This window comes from Salmo salar, chromosome ssa24, assembly GCF_905237065.1.
Source record: "Salmo salar chromosome ssa24, Ssal_v3.1, whole genome shotgun sequence".
NCBI lineage: Eukaryota > Metazoa > Chordata > Actinopteri > Salmoniformes > Salmonidae > Salmo > Salmo salar.
In genome coordinates this window covers 41,929,736-41,954,232 of record NC_059465.1, presented here as the reverse complement: position 1 = coordinate 41,954,232, position 24,497 = coordinate 41,929,736, and the positions used below count along the sequence as shown (strand labels likewise).

The following is a 24,497-nucleotide window of genomic DNA, read 5'->3' as shown; positions in this document are numbered from 1 at the left end:
GTCATATTCATCTTTATCTCTGAAATACAAATTCCATGAGTAAACAGCAAGTATTACCAACTTTACTGCACTGTTCCAATATTTATGCCTCTAACTACACTATACAAGCTGTATTTAGTTAACATAAATCTCACCTTTTATGGTTTTCTTTTATGTTAAGCTTGTATGTGTTGTTTTTCTCTTCCCTTCCAGAGATGGAGTCCATTTAGCCGACCAGCTCACAGGAAGGACAGGAAGAGGAGAGCCAGCTCACAGGAAGGACAGGAAGAGGAGAGCCAGCTCACAGGAAGGACAGGAAGAGGAGAGCCAGCTCACAGGAAGGACAGGAAGAGGAGAGCCAGCTCACAGGAAGGACAGGAAGAGGAGAGCCAGCTCACAGGAAGGACAGGAAGAGGAGAGGAGTTGTCTGGTTGTTGTTTTTGACCTCCCTCATTGTACCTTTCTTTTCACACACGTCCGTTCCATTTAAATTCAGTCAATTCATAGTCATTAGTTTATAGTCTCGGGATAGCATTCATTATTAGTGTTACATAGATTTATGAATTGACAGAATTGAAACTCATACACCGAAGAATTCACAGATGCTCTTTTTTAAATGTTTACACGCACACACACCTCTTTCAATAGTTGTATTTTTTTTTAAACATTTTTTACAACACACATACCTGTCATGTTCTTCCCTGTACTTGAATACTTATTAAATAATGTTTTCATAGTCAGTTGTTTCAGTTGTTTATTAATATCTCATTTAGACTTAATCTGCTTATTTCTTCCCTACACCTTCGCAGATCTAAGACAAGATGAAAGTAAAAACACATTCTCTTCCTAATTCATTCTTTTCCCACCTGTATTTTGTCAGGCCAGTGAACATGGTGGTAAACTGTACTATTTGTATGGACCCTAGGTTACCCTTTCCCATAGTTATCATACTAACTGTATGTCCTATAACCTTAATTAGTGCTCCTGCTCACCTGATGTACCATGCCAGGTGTGTATAATACTGACGTTAATGAGAGAGGGAAGGGGTTTTAAGGTGTGGTCTTTACTCCCAAATGTCACTTAAATATAGCTTCCAAATGAAGAGAGACAATGATACATAAAGTAATCTGGGGAAAAAATTATATTTGGACAACGGTGGATGGTTCTTAAAATAACCTTTGTGTTATTGGGCTCTTCAAAGAGCTGTTTCACTCCATGGCATACTGCCATGGAACTTCACCTGCTGGCGATGAGAAGTAGGTGGTCAGCTTCTCCCTCACCTGGAGTGCCTGTCTGGGGGCGTTGTTGGCACCTGCCCTGGTGACATCAGGTAGGTGACCATTTGGCGTGCCCATCTCCATCCGGAGCGGCTCCTGGAATGACCTCCGCAGGTAGTTGTGGAGAACACGTGGCCTTCACGCAGGCATCGACATTTGAGGGGCTGAGACCAAGCACTCTCCGATACATTCTCCACCGGGCTGCCAGAATCCCAAAGGCGCATTCAACAACTAACCTTGCCCTGGACAGTCGTTTGTTAAAGATCCTTACAGGCTTTGGCAATGGCAGCTGGCGTCCAGCGTAGGGCCTCATGAGGTTGGGTCTTAAAGGGAAGCCCTCATCGCCGACGAAGACGTGGGGAACAGGTCCCAGGTCTTCAGCCCCAGGGAGTGATGCAGGTGGTGGAATCTTCAGGGTGCCATCCTGAAGTGTCTGGCCGAAGGCAGAGTCCCGGAGGGTCCCGCCATCACTTCCCTTGCCATAAGCACCAACATCGACAACACGGAAACAGTAGATGGCATCTACAACAGCCAAGAGTACAACTGAATATGGATCCTTGTAGTTGTAGAATTGCGAACCTGAGCACGGTGGAGCCTGAATTACTACATGTTTCCCGTCAATGGAGCCAAGACAGTTGGGGAAATTCCACCTCTCCAGGAACTCGGCAGCGATGGCCCTCCAGTCTTCCTCCTTGGGGACAGGCATGTATTCACCAACCAGACAGTCCCAAATGGCTTGTGCCACAGAGGGGACAATGCCTGCCACCGTGGACCGTCCATCTCGGAAGCTGAATCCTATGGTCCTGTAGGAGTCCCCTGTCGCCAAGAATCTGAAATATAATTCAAAATAATGATCAATATTGTGTGTAACTTGAATTCCACCCACATATTCTATCTACTCATATATCTACCTCATTACTGTTTATTATGCTCTACAAATTATATTGTAATACTCATCAACCATCATTAACAATGCCTTGAAACAGTACAATTCAGTCTATGACTATATAATTAAACTATAGACCAGGCCAACTCTACTCTTAGAAAGAATGGTACTATCTACTTCAAATGGTTCTCTGGCTTTCCCCACAGGAGATCCCTTTTTGTTTCCAAGTAGAACCCTATTGGGTTCCATGTATAACATTTTCCCCAAAGGGTTCTACCTGGAACCAAAAATGGTTATCCTATGGGGAAAGCAGAAGGACACTCTTGGAACCTTTTTCTCTAAGAGTGTATGTGAGTCCAATAAGAACGTAATGAATGACTGTAACTGTCTTAAACAACAAGGGGTCCTGGAGAAGACTAGCCTACCTTCATCAGAGCAGAAGGCACCCCAATTTTCTTTTCATTTGGTAACATTGCATCATTAAAAAATGATTATAAACCAACTTTGGGAAAAGTTATAGTCCTAATGAACATTCTGTAAAAGTACATCTGATGTCAAATAGGGACTATTAAGTAGAAAGCCCTTTAGCTAGCTAGGTTGCACATAAAAACAATGTATCAAATATCAATCAATTATGGTATCAAAGGCTTTAAAAATGTACTAGAATGTAGCTTACCGGAGACAAATCGCCAGGCGTTCAACTGGGCTGATGGACTCCCCGGTAGTTGGTATCCATCCGGGTGATCCTGGCTCCAACCATCTGGAGCAGGTGATCGAACTGGCTTCGGTCCAGACGAAAGTATCTTCGGAATTCCTCTCCAAACAGTCGAAGCTCTTGAATGAGACGGTGGAACTCCCCTGCCTGCTTTCGGGACTTTAACCATCTCTGGACCCACACAGTTCTGCGCTTTCGGCGGGGCTGGTCCCGGCCCAACAGCGCGATCAAGACCACCTTCCTCAACGTTGGTCTCATTGTTGAAAGAGCCGACTCTGCCACCTTGACTATTTATTATGCATTTCGCTCCAAAGCTGCATTTTGGAGGGAAATTATATTATAGGCTCTCACAATTCATTTGTGGATGTCATCGAATAAATAATATACTTGCCAAATAAATCAATAAAAAATGTAAAGAAATTCTCCAGTCAAACTGTTTTTATGTAATCCCACTTTTTTTTACTGGATATGTGTGCAACAAAAATTCAACATTCACATTTTGCTACTTTCTGTCAAGTCTACGCATACAATTTGACGCATACGTTCGACCGCACAGAACGCACTGCAACTGCCTCTGCAACGCAATGCTGCAAGGCAAACGCAGCGTTCCATTGGAAATGAATGTACTTCTGGTGTATCGAAACGCAACAACGCAGTCAGTGTGTTCGAAGCGTTAGCAGTAACCGATATCCCCATGGCAACATGAACTCGTTCAGCTTTCCCAAGCGATTCTCTCTCGGTGTCACACGATGCTAGGCTAACCTCAAGGCTAGCAAATACCTCCACGATGAGACGGTAGCTTCAGTCTTTAGTAAGTCTTAACAAAATTATAACAACTCTTATAAAATAAAATGGGTATTTCCCTTCATGTTTTAGTAGGTATGGGTTTTGTTCTAGTTTTGTCGTCTTCTTTCATCATTTTTCTTCACCAACGGTCGTAATGTAAAAATCCATCCGTTCTCCCAACGTCTCTCTCCCTCTCTTTTCCCCTCAGGCCTGCCGTTAAGCAGGTCAACTCTCCCATTGGCCACAGCTTAACGAGCGACCCTATTGGTCAAAACTTACATTTAAAAGTAAACCAAACTATTCACTTATACATTAAATCAATATTTCATCAAAAAGAAATGCATTAACAACATTACAATTTAGGAGCAATTCAATCACTTTTTAAATATAATACCAATTAATTATAAACTCACTACTTGGTTTTAACAAGAATAAACTCAATACCTAGTTCAAACAAGGGTATTACACTACTAATACTACTAACTTAGGGTGACCATATGTCCTCTTTTTCCCGGACATCTTTTTGGACATAAAAAATACGTCCGGCCGGGATTTCTAAATCGGCCAAAATGTCCGGGATTCGGCTTTTGCTTTCTACAGTCGCCATTCATTGTGTGAGTTTGGGGTTTTGCAATGTTTTGACCTTTCTCTTTAGGTCCCGCCTTCTCACACGCCACCATTGGTGGGTCATGTAGACCTACGCAAACATTGGTCAAACTGCATCTCAATCATTACCCTCACCATGGCAACAGCCAGGAGACAGAGCAGCAGCTTGCTTGTCAACAGTGGCACATGGCTCCAGAACAGTGTAAAAATGCTCTAACGCAAATGTAAATTCACAGACGATTTACAGAGAAAATTCCCGTGTTTTCGTCTTGGTCGGGATCCGTGTGAAGCAGAATGCATGACCTGCAAAGCTGGCACGTACGTGTCAGTGTCAAATAAAGGTGCTAGCGATCTAGAAGCCCACATAAGCTCCGCAAAACTCAACATTTCAGCTAAAGGAGAGAGTTCGTCAGGTAAATTAACTGACTATTTTGTGAGAGCAGGTAAAACAGACGATGCTGTTACTTAGGGTGCCCATACGTCCTCTTTTTCCCGGACATGTTCTCTTTTTTGAAAACTAAAATATGGTCACCCTAACTAACTACTACTACCTACTGACTACTGCTGCCACTACTACTGCTGCTGCCACTACTACTGCTACTACTGTTACTGTTACTACTACTACTACTACTGCTACTACTACTGCTACTACTACTACTCCAGGACAGCAGTTTGAGAAGATTAGAGGAAGTGATGGAGCATCAGTCTGAATGCAGATGTCCATATGACTGATCGGTGAGTAATTAAATAGACATGCAGTAACCTTCTCTGACCACCAGATGTCTCTGTTACACCACCAGAGGAGCAGGAGGAACCATGAGGACTATAGGAGTAGCAGTTGTCCATTCAACTCCTGACTCCAATACTTCATTCCAACTATTTTGATTTGATAACTAAACAGACACACAGAGAAATATAAGTATTATGTTGCTTGTTTTACTATATAGAAAGAGTTTTGTTGCTTTGTGTCACACATAGTATATATTACTTCAACAATATTGTATTAAATCAGTATCACTAAATACCATATCAGTGGTTATGTTGTAAGCACACTTTGGATTACATTTTCTGTCCCCCCAAAAATATTTTCATATAGAGGGAGGGGACTCTATACCTTATGCAAAAACAGAATACTATAAAGGCAGGACTCTGTAATATGAGAATTTAGTATTTTCCATGGAAGGGCTCGGCTCTGTGACGTTTGTAATAAAGTCTGAATTGAATTCACAAGTTCTGGTATCTGTGCAAATATTTGACTCCAGATATTCCACAACAAAATGGTGAGCTTGCCAGGAGGGGCAAGGGACCAGAGACTGAAAATCTGCAGCTGTGAATGGGCTTCCTGGACGGACTGCAGAAAACACAAGTAGCCACTTGTTAAGACGGTAAACTGAGTTTTTGCATGTAATAGTTGTTGTGTGGTCCGCTGTAGGAACCTGTTTTCAGAGGTAGGTAACCAAGGTCTCTCCAAATGAAACAAACCAAGTGATACTGGGAGCTTTTGAATTCAATAACTGCATGCATTCTAAAGCTTTGGGGAGTTAAAATAGTTATTTGTAGGTATCTGTGTGGGCTATGTGTATTGGGGGGCTGTGTGTTGAGGAAGTGAATCTGGGAAAGGCCTGAATTAATAGGTTGCTTAGGAAAGCATGAAAAGTGTATGCTTGTGCTGGGACTTTGACACGATTTTGCAAGCTCCCATCATACAATAAAATCCTGTATAAGAATGTCTCCCTGTGTTTGAGGAAGTGTATCAGGTTAGGCTAGAAACTGCAGGTTGTGTTAGGTAAAACGGAGTATGTGTGAGTGAATGTGAATAAAAGCCTGAATGAATGTGAATAAAATCCTGAATGAGTAAAGTCTCCCTGTATGGAGGAAGTGTATAGGCTTAGAAAATACATAGTGTGTGTGTATGTGTGTGTGTTGCCAGTCCGGAGTGGGGGATTGCGCAACCTTCCAGTGCTGGCGGGAGGGGCGCATCTAGTCCTCACTAGGAAAGAGGAAAGAAAACCATATGGGAAATGTGTAAAGATAAGAAATTGACAAAATAGTATGTTTAAATAATTATCCTTACATAACATAGGAATATTAACAAATGTTAAGTGAGAAGTATAAAGTATACAATGGTGTGAGATAGAAAAGTATAAAATACAGAAACGTAGCTATAGTATGCGTTTGAAGTAATCCAGTACTGTTGAAAGAAAGAACGGCCGTAGACACATAAATAGAAGCGAAGCAGTAGGGTCAATAGCGACAGCTGCTAGAAGTATTCAGTAAAGTGAGTAGACAGTGAGATAAAGCAGAGCGTGGTTAAGCTTAACGGACCCCGAGGTAAATAGAAGAGAAGAACAGGAGTGTAAAATCACAGCGAGTGAGAGAGTGATTCGTTTTGAACAAGTGAATAGCACAGTAAAGATAGGAAATAGTGCAGAAACTATTAATAGCTAAACTAGAAATAAGACTATTAACTAACAATAAAATAGAATATAAGGAATAATGAAGAACAAGCAATAAAATCAGTAAAACCCCAGTATAAATCCTAGGGGCTAGCAACCCCTATGCAAAGAAGAAATAATAATGATATCTGTGAATGGGAAAAACGCACAGTGATATTTGAGGTGCTGTACTGGAATAAGACATTAAGTCATCTGTAGTATTCAGTAATACAGTTGCAGACAGTATAGTGTAGGCTTTAATATGAGGTATTAAGTGCAGTGACTAATGAATTATTATCTGGGAAAGTGGGTATCCCTACCTTGGAAAATAGTTAATAAAAGGTGTGTATTATAGACGGGAGTGAAGAAATCTAAAATACCCTGAACACCGTCGGGGTGTTTAGGGAATAATAACTATTAATATGGCGACAAACGGACCCGTTTCTCCCTGTAATATAGAGATAGCAGAATTTAATAAAGCCATGGAGGCGCTAAAAGAATTCCACCAATTCGGCTCGAATATGAAAGAGCAAACTGGATAAATGTAGGGCAACATTACCCTGTTAACAGGATAAATAAAATCAAATAAAGAATTCAGGGAGGCAATTATGAATTGGAACAATCACATAAAACCAGAATAAGAAGCTCAATATACCAGCGTTTTGATGTCAGCATTCTATCATCAGAAAATACATCATGATAAAGCCAGATATGACTCTGCTCGCCTCGCAGACGTGCGAGGGGTTAGTAGAGCCATAGAGAATATCAAAGCGTAAGGAGATCGCTCCCTGTTTTAGATGTGGGACTATCGGCCATTGGAAGAATGAGTGTAAGGTGATACTGGAACCTAGTGCATTAAAAGGTAATGCAGCTATACAAGAGTTTGCATCTTTTTCAAAAGAGCAACAACTAATCGTTTTGAGATGAGTAAGAATGGAAGTTTCACCTAGCGGTGTCTAGTCTCTGTTCGATCGATAGGTGGTTCATAGAGATTACAGTTTCTATGTGATGGAAGACGTATGAGATCACGTTTTACCTAACTGTTTAGTAAAAGCCAGGAATTAAATATTGCGGAATACCTACGATGTGAAATTGGCTAAATTTCCAACAGGAAAATGTATTTTGGGTTGAAGATTCTAGGTGAAATGCCAGGGGAATGGATTCTAAAGGTAACACATTTAAATTATATAACCAAACACTTATTGCAAATGCAGAAGGCCTTAGGGTTTGTCTAAATCATTAGACATTTTATGTGGTTTTATTTTTAAATACATTTACATGGATGTGGTCTTATTCTGGAATGGGATTCTAGAAAGGGTGGAGGGGTCACGAGGAATTAGCATTGGGGTTACCTAACCTAAAATGAACTTTACATGTTTTATGTGGTATGCTGGTTATGGAGAACCAGCAGGAGGATGAAATGTTTTGAAGAGGTATTTAAATGATTTCCAAAGGACAGGGAAAAGAAAGGGAGAGGCAACATTTTAATGGTGACGAAAGCCCTGAATATAAAAAATTCCTAATGAAGAATGATCAACTTCATTATGAATTAAATAGACGGGGGTTTCATTATATAATTCATGAGAAACACCATTCTTTATCCAAACCATTACTTTAGGAGATTATTATTATTTCTGTAGGGAGTTATAAAGAGATGTAATTCTAAGTGGATTCATTTTTCGAATTGGTTTATTTTTGATTTAACCAGTTGGTTTTTAATCACGTTTTTGAAAGAAGAAAAAAAGCAGTTTCCTTAGGTCCTGGTGTTTGGGGTACATATACAGTGGTACTATGTTCAGGCTGCATATCCTGTTAGGGCTAGGGGGCAGTATTGACACGGCCGGATAAAAAACGTACCCGATTTAATCTGGTTACTACTCCTGCCCAGTAACTAGAATATGCATATAATTATTGGCTTTGGATAGAAAACACCCTAAAGTTTCTAAAACTGTTTGAATGGTGTCTGTGAGTATAACAGAACTCCTATGGCAGGCCAAAACCTGAGAAGATTCCATGCAGGAAGTGGCCTGTCTGACAAGTTGTTGTTCATCTTGGCTCTTTTTATTGAAGACTGAGGATCTTTGCTATAACGTGACACTTCCTACGGCTCCCATAGGCTCTCAGAGCCCGGGAAAAAGCGGAATGATATCGAGGCAGCCTCTGGCTGAAACACATTATTGCGTTTGGCAAGTGGCCGATCAGAGTACTATGGGCTTAGGCACGTGCCCGAGTCGACCCCATGCTTTATTTTCTTTCGTCTGTTTACCTAAACGCAGATTCCCGGTCGGAATATTATCGCTTTTTACGAGAAAAATGGCATAAAAATTGATTTTAAACAGCAGTTGACATGCTTCGAAGTACGGTAATGGAATATTTAGAATTTTTTTGGCACGAAATGCGCCATGCTCGTCACCCTTATTTACCCTTTCAGGTAGTGTCTTGAACGCACGAACAAAACACCGCTATTTGGATATAACAATGGATTATTTGGGACCAAACCAACATTTGTTATTGAAGTAGAAGTCCTGGGAGTGCATTCTGACGAAGAACAGCAAAGGTAATAACATTTTTCTTATAGTAAATCTGACTTTGGTGAGTGCTAAACTTGCTGGGTGTCTAAATAGCTAGCCCTGTGATGCCGGGCTATCTACTCAGAATATTGCAAAATGTGCTTTCACCGAAAAGCTATTTTAAAATTGGACATAGCGAGTGCATAGAGGAGTTCTGTATCTATAATTCTTAAAATTATTGTTATGTTTTTTGTGAACGTTTATCGTGAGTAATTTAGTAAATTCACCAGAAGTTTCGGGGTATGCTAGTTCTGAACGTCACATGCTAATGTAAAATCTGTTTTTGATATAAATATGAACTTGATTGAACAAAATATGCATGTATTGTATAACATAATGTCCTAGGGTTGTCATCTGATGAAGATCATCAAAGGTTAGTGCTGCATTTAGCTGTGGTTTGGGTTTATGTGACATTATATGCTAGCTTGAAAAATGGGTGTCTGATTATTTCTGGCTGGGTACTCTGCTGACATAATCTAATGTTTTGCTTTCGTTGTAAAGCCTTTTTGAAATCGGACAGTGTGGTTAGATTAACGAGAGTCTTGTCTTTAAAATGGTGTAAAATAGTCATATGTTTGAGAAATTGAAGTAATAGCATTTCTAAGGTATTTGAATAACGCGCCACGGGATTCCACTGGCTGTTATGTAGGTGGGACGATTTCGTCCCACCTACCCTAGAGAGGTTAAGATCGTCATGTCTCTCCTTGGGGGGGAGCATAGTTCTCACGTGAAGTGAAGTACAACTGCATAATGCGTGAGTGAAGACACCATGACAGAGGAAGCAGAGCGAGAGAGAGACTAGAGTCCACTGTAAGACATGGGTTGGGTCTGGGAACTACTATAAACATCATAGTTGGTTTGGGGTTTAGCAGCTTTATTGGTTAATGCATCATATGATAGAGGATAGAGGGGTAATTGTACTGTGAACAAAATGTTGAAGGCATTGATGTGAAAGCAGATACAGTGCTGAGTTACCTCAAGAGGATGTAACAAGGATTAGGGATACGCACTTGCATATAAGGTGATGTACCTATCAGGTGAAATGGAGGAGATGGGGAACAAAGTGAAAGTGACATGACTTGGGAACACCTCTGGGAACCTGGGGCCTAAAGAGGAAGACTGGGTGAAAGCATGAGGAAGCTTTTTAGAGCTTTCATTTCTGTGGAACCCAGCAGGAAAGTATCCTGGAGACATAGAGTCTGGTGAAGAGAGAGTGGGAATTATCATGGTCTCAGAAAGTATCCTGGAGACATAGAGTCTGGTGAAGAGAGAGTGGGAATTATCATGGTCTCAGAAAGTATCCTGGAGACAGAGTCTGGTGAAGAGAGAGTGGGAATTATCATGGTCTCAGAAAGTATCCTGGAGACATAGAGTCTGGTGAAGAGAGAGTGGGAATTATCATGGTCTCAGAAAGTATCCTGGAGGCATAGAGTCTGGTGAAGAGAGAGTGGGAATTATCATGGTCTCAGAAAGTATCCTGGAGGCATAGAGTCTGGTGAAGAGAGAGTGGGAATTATCATGGTCTCAGAAAGTATCCTGGAGACATAGAGTCTGGTGAAGAGAGAGTGGGAATTATCATGGTCTCAGAAAGTATCCTGGAGACATAGAGTCTGGTGAAGAGAGAGTGGGAATTATCATGGTCTCAGAAAGTATCCTGGAGGCATAGAGTCTGGTGAAGAGAGAGTGGGAATTATCATGGTCTCAGAAAGTATCCTGGAGGCATAGAGTCTGGTGAAGAGAGAGTGGGAATTATCATGGTCTCAGAAAGTATCCTGGAGGCATAGAGTCTGGTGAAGAGAGAGTGGGAATTATCATGGTCTCAGAAAGTATCCTGGAGGCATAGAGTCTGGTGAAGAGAGAGTGGGAATTATCATGGTCTCAGAAAGTATCCTGGAGGCATAGAGTCTGGTGAAGAGAGAGTGGGAATTATCATGGTCTCAGAAAGTATCCTGGAGACATAGAGTCTGGTGAAGAGAGAGTGGGAATTATCATGGTTTCAGACTTTGGTTTTCATGCATATATAATTATGCATAGCTTATCACATTGTTAATACTGTTATGTTTTATGTCTTTTTGTTGCTTTCCAAGTCTTGTGCTATCACTCTCTTAGGAACCAGAAGGGGAAAGTGGAGAGACTAAAAGCTGCTCCATCTGCCATTGAAGGAGACGGCAGATTCAGCTGGAATGGCATTTTGTTGTGTGATCATAATTCAGAGGCCATAAGTCTCTGAATTTGTATACCTCGCTGTGACTGTTTGTTCATTGTTTGTTCATTTGTTTGTTTGTTTAATTCTTGTTTTATAATCATTTGTTAGTTTTTTATTATTCATGTTTTATTATTATTGTTTATACATATATTAGTAATTTCCAAGTTGATATGAATTGAACATTAGGATGCTATTGTTCAAGACGAGGGACTGTTGGATTCGACAGTTTGAACATTGAGATATTAAAGACATGATAGATCAGACGCATAGTATATTATACCGACCATTTTGAATCACACCGTACCTTCTCCGCTATGCAATCTGGTTTCAGAGCCTGTCATGGGTGCACCTCAGCCACTCTCAAGGTCCTTAACAATATCATAACCGCCATCGATAAGAGACATTACTGTGCAGCTGTATTCATCGACCTGGCCAAGGCTTTCGACTCTGTCAATCATCACATTCTTATTGGCAGACTCAACAGCCTTGGTTTCTCAAATGATTGCCTCGCCTGGTTCACCAACTACTTCTCCGATAGAGTTCAGTGTGTCAAATCGGAGGGCCTGTTGTCCGGACCTCTGGCAGTCTCTATGGGGGTGCCACAGGGTTCAATTCTTGGGCCGACTCTCTTCTCTGTATACATCAATGATGTCGCTCTTGCTGCTGGTGAGTCTCTGATCCACCTCTACGCAGACGACACCATTCTGTATACTTCTGGCCCTTCTTTGGACACTGTTAACAACCCTCCAGACGAGCTTCAATGACATACAACTCTCCTTCCGTGGCCTCCAACTGCTCCTAATTACAAGTAAAACTAAGTGCATGCTCTTCAACCGATCGCTGCCTGCACCTGCCCGCCTGTCCAGCATCACCTACTCTGGACGGTTCTGACTTAGAATATGTGGACAACTACAAATACCTAGGTGTCTGGTTAGACTGTAAACTCTCCTTCCAGACTCACATCAAACATCTCCAATCCAAAGTTAAATCTAGAATTGGCTTCCTATTTCGCAACAAAGCATCCTTCACTCATGCTGCCAAACATACCCCCGTAAAACTGACCATCCTACTGATCCTCGACTTCGGCGATGTCATCTATAAAATAGCCTCCAACACTCTACTCAACAAACTGGATGCAGTCTATCACAGTGCCATCCGTTTTGTCACCAAAGCCCCATACACTACCACCATTGCGACCTATATGCTCTCGTTGGCTGGCCCTCACTTTATACTCGTCGCCAAACCCACTGGCTACAGGTTATCTACAAGTCTCTGCTAGGTAAAGCCCCGCCTTATCTCAGCTCGCTGGTCACCATAGCAGCACCCACTCGTAGCACACGCTCCAGCAGGTATATCTCACTGGTCACCCCCAAAGCCAATTCCTCCTTTGGTCGCCTTTCCTTTCAGTTCTCTGCTGCCAATGACTGGAATGAACTGCAAAAATCTCTGAAACTGGAAACACTTATCTCCCTCACTAGCTTTAAGCACCAGCTGTCAGAGCAGCTCACAGATCACTGCACCTGTACATAGCCCATCTGTATACAGCCCATCTATCTACCTCATCCCCATACTGTATTTATTTATTTACTCTGCTCCTTTTGCACCCCCGTATCTCTACTTGCACATTCCATCTTTTGCACATCTACCATTCCAGTGTTTAATTGCCATACTGTAATTACTTTGCCACCATGGCCTCTTTATTGCCTTAATTCCCTTATTTTACCTAATTTGCACTCACTGTATATAGACTTTTTGTTTTATTTTTTTCTTCTGTATTATTGACTGTATGTTTTGTTCATTCCATGTGTAACTCTGTGTTGTATGTGTCTAACTGCTATGCTTTATCTTGACCAGGTTGCAGTTGCAAATGAGAACTTGTTCTCAACTAGCCTACCTGGTTAAATAAAGGTAAAATAAAAAATAAAACAAATATTAAGGAGTAAAAGAGACTGGGTCTCTAGAAAGACAGATAGCTGTGGAATGTGTTGGAATGTGTTGGGGGACCAGAGGAGAGCAAAGTGTTGATACAGGAAAGACAGATGGATATCTGTGGATTAGATGAAGGAGGGGTTGAGGTCAGGAGGTGAGGACAGATTCTCATCAGGGAGTAATAAATGTTTTGTATCCTGTTACCCTCTTTACTCTCTTCCTGTAGAACCATAAGATGAAAGGATTGAAGAGAAGGAGGAGGGTCTTATTAAAGTGGGATATAAATATCTGGATGGGACAAATGTTGGGTTGTCTGAATTACAGCTGTACAGAACCTCTGGGAAGAATTAAACTTGGTTAAAGCTTCTCTAGTGTCCGTGGGTTATTTACTCTGAACAATAACAACCTAACAATACATACTGAGATCATTTAACATCAAATAATTCACTTGGTATTGGAATCATATTTGAATAGAATCCATTGGTATCACATTGGTATCACATTGGTATTACATTGGTATCACATTGGTATTATATTGGTATTACATTGGTATCACATTGGTATTACATTGGTATCACATTGGTGTTACATTGGTATCACATTGGTATTACATTGGTATTACATTGGTATCACATTGGTATTACATTGGTATTACATTGGTATTACATTGGTATTACATTGGTATCACATTGGTATTACATTGGTATTACATTGGTATTACATTGGTATCACATTGGTATTACATTGGTATTACATTGGTATTACATTGGTATTACATTGGTATCACATTGGTGTCACATTTCCATTTAGCTCCAACTTGATACATTCCTGTTCCAATTCACTCAATGGTGGTTGAGATGGGGAAGTTCTGCACTTCTCTTCTTCTTGTTGCTACTGTAGAAAGAGATGGTCTGTGTTAAAGTCAACAGAAGTGTGTGTGTGTGTGTGTGTGTGTGTGTGTGTGTGTGTGTGTGTGTGTGTGTGTGTGTGTGTTGTATTTACCTTTGTAACTTGGTAATGACTTTGTTGATCCATCGTGCATCTGGAGTCACACAGACGGTGGCTTTGTCCTTCTTGGTAATGCTGATGAATGAAGGGAGGGATATATTACAGCGTCACCATGGTTACATATCATACACTGCAGAATAAAACATATCATAAAATGTCAATATGAATGTACACATATTTAGCAGATGTTATTACGGCTGTAGGGAAATGGTTGTGTTCCCAGCTCCAACAGTGCAGTAATATCTAGAAAATACACACAAATCTGAGTAAAATAATGGAATTAAGAAATCTATAAATATTAGGACGAGGAAAGTCAGAGTACTGTATATGTAAATGTATGTATATATACAGTACCAGTCAAAAGTTTGGACATCTACTCATTTCAGGGTTTTTATTTATTTTACAATTTTCTACATTGTAGAATAATAGTGAAGACATCACAACTATGAAATAACACATATGGAATCATGTAGTAACCCAAAAAGTGTTAAACAAATAAAAATATATTTTATATTTGAGATTGTTCAAAGTAGCCACCCTTTGCCTTGATGATAGCTTTTCACACTCTTGGCATTCCTTCAACCTCATGGCTTGGTTTTTGGTCTGACATGTACTGACAACTGTAGGACCTTTATATAGACAGGTGTGAGATGTTCCAAATCATGTCTGATCAATGTAATTTACCACAGGTGGACTCCAATCAAGTTGTAGAAACATCTCAAGGATAATCAATGGAAACATGATGCATCTAAACTCTATTTCAAGTCTCATAGCAAAGCGTCTGAATACCTATGTAAATAAGGTGTTTCTGTTTTTTACTTTTAATACATTTTCTAAAATGTCTAAACCTGTTTTTGCTTTGTTATTGTGGAGTATTGTGTGTAAATTGATGAGGACAATTTTTTATTTAATCAATTTTAGAAAAAGTCAATAAACATAATAAAATGTGGAAAAAGTCAAGGGGTCTGAATACTTTCTGAATACACTGTATGTATATGTATACATGTGTGATTGAATGTATAGTCATTGTGGACAGTATGTGGATAGAATATATAGTATATCTGTTGAATAGGTGGCATATAATAGTATATCTACAGCAATAGTTGAATAGGATGGCCTTGACTAGAAAAACATATTTGTAATCTGTGATTGTCTGGAGTCCCTGCCACATACTGAGTTTCGGGGGAAATTGCTATAGGCTACCACTGCAAATGTCCACATTTATTCCAATGTCTTAGCCTTGGTTATGAATAGGAACATTGAACTCATCATCAGTGACTAATGATTGGTTTGCATAGCATGCAGTAAAGCGACTATACAGACTAATTAATTTCCCCTCCACCACGACCTATCCCCCACGCTTCTTCCCCCTATGCATTAGAAAACCAGAGTTTAGCGCTTCGTTCAAGACCTCGCTGACTGACTCACATGATCTATGTGTGGAGACAATGACAGCCACCATGGGTTTTAGGGGCGGTTTCCAGGACACAGATGAAGCCTGGACAACAACAACAAAAAGCATGGAGATCCACTGGGCCACTGGTTACCAACCAATCGATCGACTTCCAGGCATTCCTAGTCGATCACCAAACATTTCTGTAGAAAATCCAACGATAAAAGTCTTGCGCTTCTTTTTTTTATTCGTGTTGCGAAGTTACCGGAAGGTGCACGTTATTCAGAAGCCTTGCGCACCAGGTAGGCAAAGTGTTCCCATTTTAAACGATTTCATTTGTCTGAAAAGACAAACTCCGCCTAACCGGCGGACAGGAAGATCTGTGGATAAATCGAGTGAGCCTACTGCGCTGGCCAATCGGATAGCTCAAATCACTGTTCCTACAACTTCCACGACCCCACGCAAAGTTTGATACCAGCCTATATAAGATTTCATAACTTTTAAAACCATGACCAGAGAGAAATGATCAAAGAATACAGCAAACAGCTGCTGTTTTTTATGAGTGAGATCATGTTTAAGTTTTCATTCTGCTCTGTCACTGTTTTCATTCAACACTATTACAAAACATAAAACATGTTTCTCTCTACTTCCACTTGAGCTGCAAATGCAGTGAATGAGTTGCCAAGTGTATCGATAGCGCTGTGTTTTTATTATTAGTAGCAGCTCGTCCTGTCTATTTTAATAGGGAGGGATATTTAACTTTCTCTGGTCATAGGAACAACATGAATTTGTGCCGGAGGCAGATGCGGTGTGACTCGACTTTAGCCATCAGGTGGAAGACGTTGTCCCCTCTCTCTGGTCAGTCTCACCGGAGGAAAGGAAGGAGAGAGCAGGACCGTGTGAGGCGGACCCTCTGCTGTTCTCTCCCTCCCTCCGCTGAGACTAATGCGGTGTTCAAAACTACTGGGAACTTCCGACTTCAGTGTGTTCAAGACAACTGGATACTGAACAAAAACGAGATCCGATTAGGAAAAATCGTTTGAACGGTCATCCGACTCTAAATTCCAAGTCGGTAACTGGGGCATCTTTCTAGAACTCCACAGACTTTGTGATTTGACCTATTTTTCCCCCTGAGTTCTCAGTTGTCTTGAAAGCACCATGTTAGATGCGGATACCATCAGTCCAGTAAAATAAAGGCAATTTATTTCAATTTATGCTCAGCTGTGCCTCGCAAGTGCTACAGCAACTGATCTGTTTTGTAATCAAATAGTTTTGAAATATAATATTGTCTGAGAATAACAATATTGGCAGGACAGGCATATACACATGTAGAAAAAAGGGTTCCAAAAGGGTTCTTCAGCTGTCCCCATAGGAGAACCCTTTTTGGTTCCAGGTAGAACTCTTATTATTTCCATTTAGAACCCTTTTGAGTTCCATGTGGAACCCTCTGGGGAAAGGGTTCTACATGGAACCCAATAGGGTTCAAAAGGGATTTATTCAAAGGGTTCTCCTATGGGGACAGCCGAAGAACCCTTTTGGGTTCTTGATAGCACATTTTTTTCTAAGAGTGTAGCCAATATGATGTGATAATGTATTACGCATATTGTGATAATGTATTATGCATACTGTGATAATGTATCAGACATACTGTGATAATGTATTAGACATACTGTGATAATGATTAGGTACAGCATACTGTGATAATGTATCAGACATACTGTGATAATGTATTAGACATAGTGTGATAATGATTAGGTACAGCATTCTGTGATAATGTATTAGACATACTGTGATAATGTATTAGGTACACTGCGATAATGTATTAGACATACTGCGATAATGTATTAGGAATACTGTGATAATGTATTATGCATACTGTGGTAATGTATTAGACATACTGTGATAATGTATTAGGCATAATGCAATAATGTATTAGGCATAATGCGATAATGTATTAGGCATACTGTGATAATATTTTACGCATGCTATGATAATGTATTAGGCATACTGTGGTAATGTATTAGACATATTGGGATAATGTATTAGGCATACTGTGATAATGTATTAGGCACAGTATACTGTGATAATGTGTTGTGCATGCTGTGATAATGTATTAGGCATACTGTGATAATGTATTAGGTACAGCATACTGTGATAATGTATTAGGCATACTGTGATAATGTATTAGACATACTGCGATAATGTATTAGGTATACTGCGATAATGTATTAGACATACTGCGATAATGTATTAGGCATACTGTGATAATATTTTACGCATGCTATGATAATGTATTAGGCTTACTGTGGTAATGTATCAGACATACTGTGATAATGTATTAGAGCATACTGCGATAATGTATTAGGAATACTGTGATAATGTATTAGGTACAGCATACTGTGATAATGTATTAGACATACTGCGATAATGTATTAGGCAGACTGTGATAATGTATTAGGCATACTGTGATAATGTATTAGGCATACTGTGATAATGTGTTGGGCATACTGTGATCATGTATTATGCATACTGTGATAATGTATTAGGAATACTGCGATAATGTATTAGGTACAGTATACTGTGATAATGTATTAGGAACACTGTGATAATGTATTAGGCAGACCAGGTAATGTATTAGGGCTACTGTACAAACTTCAATCATACAGAACCGTTTTTATTAGGTTAATGTAACTTTTTTTTAAAGTAAAAATATATATATTTCAGAAATAGATCTTGGCTTGCTTTTTGACTGTGAAAGTGTTGTTGACTGGTTGTTAGGTGGTGTTAGTTGACTCACATGATCTCTGTTTGACGACAGTGGGCACCTGGAGGTAGGATCTCTATCCTGTGGAACAGCCTAGGAGAGATGAAAGCAGAGGACGTTCGGATGCAGCGACACTTCTGACATACAGCACAGCCGTTCATGGGGAATGCTGCAGGGATGAAGACCGTGAATATTACATACAATAACAATATAGTATTGTTTGAATTTGGGGTTAAAGGTTACGGTTTAAGGGATAGGGTTAAAACCTTAAAATCATCACTAAAAGTTGCACTTTGAAACATGTGAATGTTACAAAAACAAAACTGATTCTAGATTAGCACTCTTAGGGCTCTATTCAGTCTGTATCATCGCTGAAGCGTTACAGATCAAATCAAATCAAAGTTTATTTGTCTCGTGCGCCGAATACAACAGGTGTAGACCTTACAGTGAAATGCTTACTTACAGGCTCTAACCAATAGTGCATAAAGGTATTAGGTGAACAATAGGTAAGTAAAGAAATAAAAACACCAGTAAAAAGACAGTGATTGCGTGATAGCAATGTAACAGTAATATCTGATTGAGACGACATGCAGCGTTTACCGTGAATGCAGTTTCCGCTAAGGAACATTGCCTTTAAATTTCACTCACGCTGCAACGCAGAACTTCTGCCACACGGATTGAATACAGACCCTATTCTGAGACACTTAAAATTGCAATGGATTGATTGTGATAATTGGAATTAAATTGTTTAAAAAATAAATGATAATAGGTTTGGTTTGTCGATAGTTCAAGAGTCAAGTTGAACAGATGCATAGATATATAGATAAAGATGCAATATGTCACCTTGAAGAGCCACGAACCAGCAGAGAGTCAGGGAGACCAACAGGTAGTGTGGCTTGAAAGGCATCTTGAGTCTGTGTTGGCTGTGGTCGGCTGGTGTCTACTGAAACTGAATGATGTTGTCTCTGGGTTTATATTGCTGCAAAAAAGGAAGTGTGGGGGAATCCCTTGTCTTCACGCAAAATGATGATCAGACTTTTGGAGTATATAAAAATGTCTATATATATATTCACTATTTTAACTTTATCCTTAATTTATAGCCTAGTGATTCATTCTATTGAAATTAAACATGCCATATTGAGAATCTGTCTTGTTACAATTGTAAAGAGGATTTTAATGATAATATAATCAAATAATACTTCAGCAATCTAGTCAAAACATGGTAAATGCTGGGTAGAACAAGTAGAAATTCAGTGGTTAAGATTGGATAGCGTTTAAAAACTGAATTTCTTGTAGACATACAGACAGGTCCATAATTATTGGCCTTGATAAAGATGAACAAAAAAGACTGTATAAAATCAATAATACAAACACTGAGCTATATTGTATGCAACAAAAAAGGGGAAATTATATTATTTTATACTAATACAATTGCTCAGTGAAAGTGATTTTGTTTCACAAGTCATATTTTTTTCTCTCTCTAAAAGATAGGGGTTAAAATGGCACTGCTGTTTTCAATAGCTCACCTTGAGAGGATAATGGCCACTGAGCCTTTTTCTACTATGTTTTATAGGATCCTCTTTTACGCCTGTTACATTAGGTTATGAGAATGAAGAACACATCAGGAGGGATCTTAGACCTGCTACGTTAGGTTATGAGAATGAAGAACACATCAGGAGGGATCTTAGACCTGCTACGTTAGGTTATGAGAATGAAGAACACATCAGGAGGGATCTTAGACCTGCTACGTTAGGTTATGAGAATGAAGAACACATCAGGAGGGATCTTAGACCTGCTACGTTAGGTTATGAGAATGAAGAACACATCAGGAGGGATCTTAGACCTGCTACGTTAGGTTATGAGAATGAAGAACACATCAGGAGGGATCTTAGACCTGCTACGTTAGGTTATGAGAATGAAGAACACATCAGGAGGGATCTTAGACCTGCTACGTTAGGTTATGAGAATGAAGAACACATCAGGAGGGATCTTAGACCTGCTACGTTAGGTTATGAGAATGAAGAACACATCAGGAGGGATCTTAGACCTGCTACGTTAGGTTATGAGAATGAAGAACACATCAGGAGGGATCATAGACCGTTCCTCTATAACAGAGTCTTTCCAGATCCTTGATATCTCTTGTCTGCACTGGTGGACTGTCCTCTTCAATTCAAAACACAGGTTTTCAATGGGGTTCAAGTCCGGAGACTGAGATGACCTTTACAAACTGTTCATTTTGTGGTCAATTAACAATTTCTTTGCTGATTTTGATTAGTGCTTGGGGTTATTGTCTTACTGGAAGATCCACTTGTGGCAAAGTTTCAGACTCCTGGAGAAGGCAACCAGGTTTTTGGCTGAAATGGTCTGGTACTTGGCAAAGTTGATGATGCCGTTGACCATAACAAGAGCCCCAGAACAAAACAAAAATGAGCTTTTTGGTCTTCATTTAAGGTTCGGGTTAAGGTTAGGGTTAGTTTGAAAAAATCACATTTTTCAGAAGATAAATAGTAGAAATAGGCAGAGTTTATGACTTTGTGGACAACAACAAAAAAGAACAAGCAAAATAGTCCCATAACATCAAAGATCCACCACCATATTTTACAGTTGGTATGAGGCTCCTTTTTAATGGCATCCAAGAAATGTAAACACCTGCAGTTTGATAAACAACAACGGGCGCGATCGGAACCTGTACTGTGTTCAGATGACATGAAAATAAAGATATTTTTATAATAAATCTTTAAGGGTGTCAATAATTGTGGACCTGACTGTATATACTGCATGTGCAGCAACATCTCCTCCTTGGGAATTAATACAGTACTATTATTACCCTGTCATATCTTTTCCCTTTCAGAATCATTCTGCCACACACTTATCAAGGCTGATAGCTTCATATCACTTGTGTTCTTTTCCCTATCAGAATCATTCTGCCACACATTTATCAAGGCTGATAGCTTCATATCACTTGTGTTCTTTTCCCTATCAGAATCATTCTGCCACACATTTACCGAGGCTGATAGCTTCATATCACTTGTGTTTAATTTATACTCATTTCACTTGATCGGGTGCAAGGAACCCAGAATAAGGAACTGAAAATTCCAACAAGCATTAAGAAGCCAGACAATGTGTTTTTATTAGCAGACTGATGGAAAGAGCTCTCTATTGGCAGTGGACTGCCCGGTGAAGACCACATCTAATTTTACATTGTGGTCATTTATCAGACGCTCTTATCCAGAGCGACTTATATATAAGGCTTGTTCCCATTGGCAGTTTGAAATGACTCAAATCTATATTTATTGCACATCAGATTCTAATCTGTTATTTTTCCTGCAGTCTGAAAAGCAAAAAGCACATGGAATTGGACATTTCAAGTCACATTTCAAACCACCTTCATAGGTCAGATACAAATCTGATTCCTGGCCATGCGACTTGTGTCTGAATGGTCAAATCTGATTTATTTACGCTCGTGGTTTTTAGACTGTTGTTCGGCATATCTTGCTGCTTCCTAGCTACTCTGTTGACAGTTTGACAAGAACATGAGAGAGCTAACTAGCTTGTTAGTTGTTTGCAAACAAATGAGTGAATGTGGTAGAAAGGTAAACAGCTAGCTAGTTGACTGCTGTGGCTAGCTAGTTGACTGCTGTGGCTAGCTAGTTGACTGCTGTGGCTAGCTAGTTGACTGCTGTGGTTAGCTAGTTGACTGCTGTGGCTAGCTAGTTGACTGCTGTGGCTAGCTAGTTGACTGATGTGGCTAGATAGTTGACTGCTGTGGCTAGCTAGTTGACTGTTGTGGCAAGCTAGTTGACTGCTGTGGTTAGCTAGTTGACTGCTGTGGCTAGCTAGTTGACTGCTGTGGCTAGCTAGTTGACTGTTGTGGCTAGCTAATTGACTGCTGTGGCTAGCTAGTTGACTGCTGTGGCTAGCTAGTGGACTGCTGTGGCCGAAAAATAACTTGTTTTGAAAGTTGGATCAACTTGTCCTTTGAGGCTTTAAAGGTGTTCTGACACTATGATTTTGAACATTCAAAGTATGTGGGAAACATCCCTGGCAGGCATTGTTGTCATCTTAGCTTACTACATAACTTCTGAGTGATAGGAAGCAGGAGCACCAATCAGCCTACACCACCGCACATTCACCCATTGTTAGTGTGACAACGAGCCATGTCATCAAATGAATGCTGTCTGAACACACACCCATCGTTACTATGACAACTAGCCATGTCATCAAATGAATGCTGTCTGAACACACACCCATCGTTACTATGACAACTAGCCATGTCATCAAATGAATGCTGTCTGAACACACACCCATCGTTACTATGACAACTAGCCATGTCATCAAATGAATGCTGTCTGAACACACACCCAGTCGTTACTATGACAACTAGCCATGTCATCAAATGAATGCTGTCTGAACACACACCCATCGTTACTATGACAACTAGCCATGTCATCAAATGAATGCTGTCTGAACACACACCCATCGTTACTAGGACAACTAGCCATGTCATCAAATGAATGCTGTCTGAACACACACCCATCGTTACTATGACAACTAGCCATGTCATCAAATGAATGCTGTCTGAACACACACCCATCGTTACTATGACAACTAGCCATGTCATCAAATGAATGCTGTCTGAACACACACCCATCGTTACCATGACAACTAGCCATGTCATCAAATGAATGCTGTCTGAACACTTACAAATCCGATGTGGTCACTTGTAACTTGCTGTTTGGACAGTGAGAAATTCCAAAACGGACTTGAAAAAAACATAACTGATGTGAGCATTAAGGCCTGCAGTGAGCAAGGTTTTAGTGCCTTCAACTAGGCCTAAATTTAGCACGGAGAACAACGACTTCCAGTAGTCCATTTTCAAAAAAGCAGAATTAGTGTCAGGAAGAAAAAAACACTGAATTAATTAGTCTGCTTGGAATTCCCATTCATCATAAATAGCATGATGTTTCAAATTTCATAAGACTGGTTTGTGGTGAGCATGTATCTCTTATTATTATCATCTAATAACAATCCTTTTATATTTTAATTTAAATCAAATTTAACCTTTATTTAACTAGGCAGGTCAGTTAAGAACAAATTGTTATTTACAATGACGGCCTAGGAACAGGGGGTTAACTGCCTTGTTCAGGGACAGAACGAGGTCTGTATCCTGACTAAATCCTGACTAAATAACAGACATATTAAGGCATTTGGAAAAGAATTAAAATAATTATTTCACCTTTATTTAACCAGGTAGACCAGTTGAGAACAAGTTCTCATTTACAACTGCGACCTGGCCAAGATAAAGCAAAGCAGTGCGACAAAAACAACAACACAGAGTTACACAATAAACAAACGTACAAACGTACAGTCATGGGTTGAATAACATGGGTTGAATAACATGGGTAGAATAACATGGGATGAATAACATGGGTAGAATAACATGGGTAGAATAACATGGGATGAATAACATTGGTTGAATAACATGGGTTGAATAACATGGGTTGAATAACATGGGTAGAATAACATGGGTTGAATAACATGGGTAGAATAACATGGGTTGAATAACATGGGTAGAATAACATGGGTAGAATAACATGGGTTGAATAACATGGGTTGAATAACATGGGTAGAATAACATGGGTAGAATAACATGGGTTGAATAACATGGGTAGAATAACATGGGTAGAATAACATGGGTAGAATAACATGGGTAGAATAACATGGGTAGAATACCATGGGTTGAATAACATGGGTAGAATAACATGGGTAGAATAACATGGGTAGAATAACATGGGTAGAATAACATGAGTAGAATAACATGGGTAGAATAACATGGGTTGAATAACATGGATTGAATAACATGGGTAGAATAACATGGGTAGAATAACATGGGTAGAATAACATATGTCTTATAATAAAGGCTATTATGATCAGATAAAATAC

The 24,497-nt window shown here is 39.8% G+C and overlaps 2 protein-coding genes across 2 annotated transcripts; both read right to left on the bottom strand.

Moving 5' to 3' along the window:
* Positions 1-716: 716 nt before the first annotated feature.
* Positions 717-2,855, bottom strand: LOC123730417 (protein ALP1-like). The gene is made up of 2 exons (XM_045707037.1): positions 2,819-2,855; positions 717-2,086 (listed from the first exon to the last, which is right to left on the bottom strand). Exon 2 carries the CDS (start codon positions 1,960-1,962, stop codon positions 1,306-1,308), a length of 657 nt encoding a protein of 218 aa, XP_045562993.1. The 5' UTR covers positions 1,963-2,086; positions 2,819-2,855; the 3' UTR covers positions 717-1,305.
* Positions 2,856-13,756: 10,901 nt separating this feature from the next.
* On the bottom strand, positions 13,757-19,735 carry LOC123724001 (C-X-C motif chemokine 13). Its single transcript, XM_045707040.1, has 4 exons — positions 19,398-19,735; positions 18,588-18,723; positions 14,392-14,472; positions 13,757-14,283 (listed from the first exon to the last, which is right to left on the bottom strand). Exons 1-4 carry the CDS (start codon positions 19,459-19,461, stop codon positions 14,232-14,234), a joined length of 333 nt encoding a protein of 110 aa, XP_045562996.1. The 5' UTR covers positions 19,462-19,735; the 3' UTR covers positions 13,757-14,231.
* Between the last annotated feature and the right edge of the window lie 4,762 nt (positions 19,736-24,497).

Coding starts and splice junctions, on each gene's coding strand:
- LOC123724001 (XM_045707040.1), bottom strand. CDS start 19,461: ATGCCTTTCAAGCCACACTACCTGTTGGTCTCCCTGACTCTCTGCTGG. Junction 14,473..18,587: donor TGTCGTCAAACAGAGATCAT/GTGAGTCAACTA, acceptor TTCATTCATCAG/CATTACCAAGAAGGACAAAG. Junction 14,284..14,391: donor GTCATTACCAAGTTACAAAG/GTAAATACAACA, acceptor CTCTTTCTACAG/TAGCAACAAGAAGAAGAGAA.
- LOC123730417 (XM_045707037.1), bottom strand. CDS start 1,962: ATGCCTGTCCCCAAGGAGGAAGACTGGAGGGCCATCGCTGCCGAGTTC.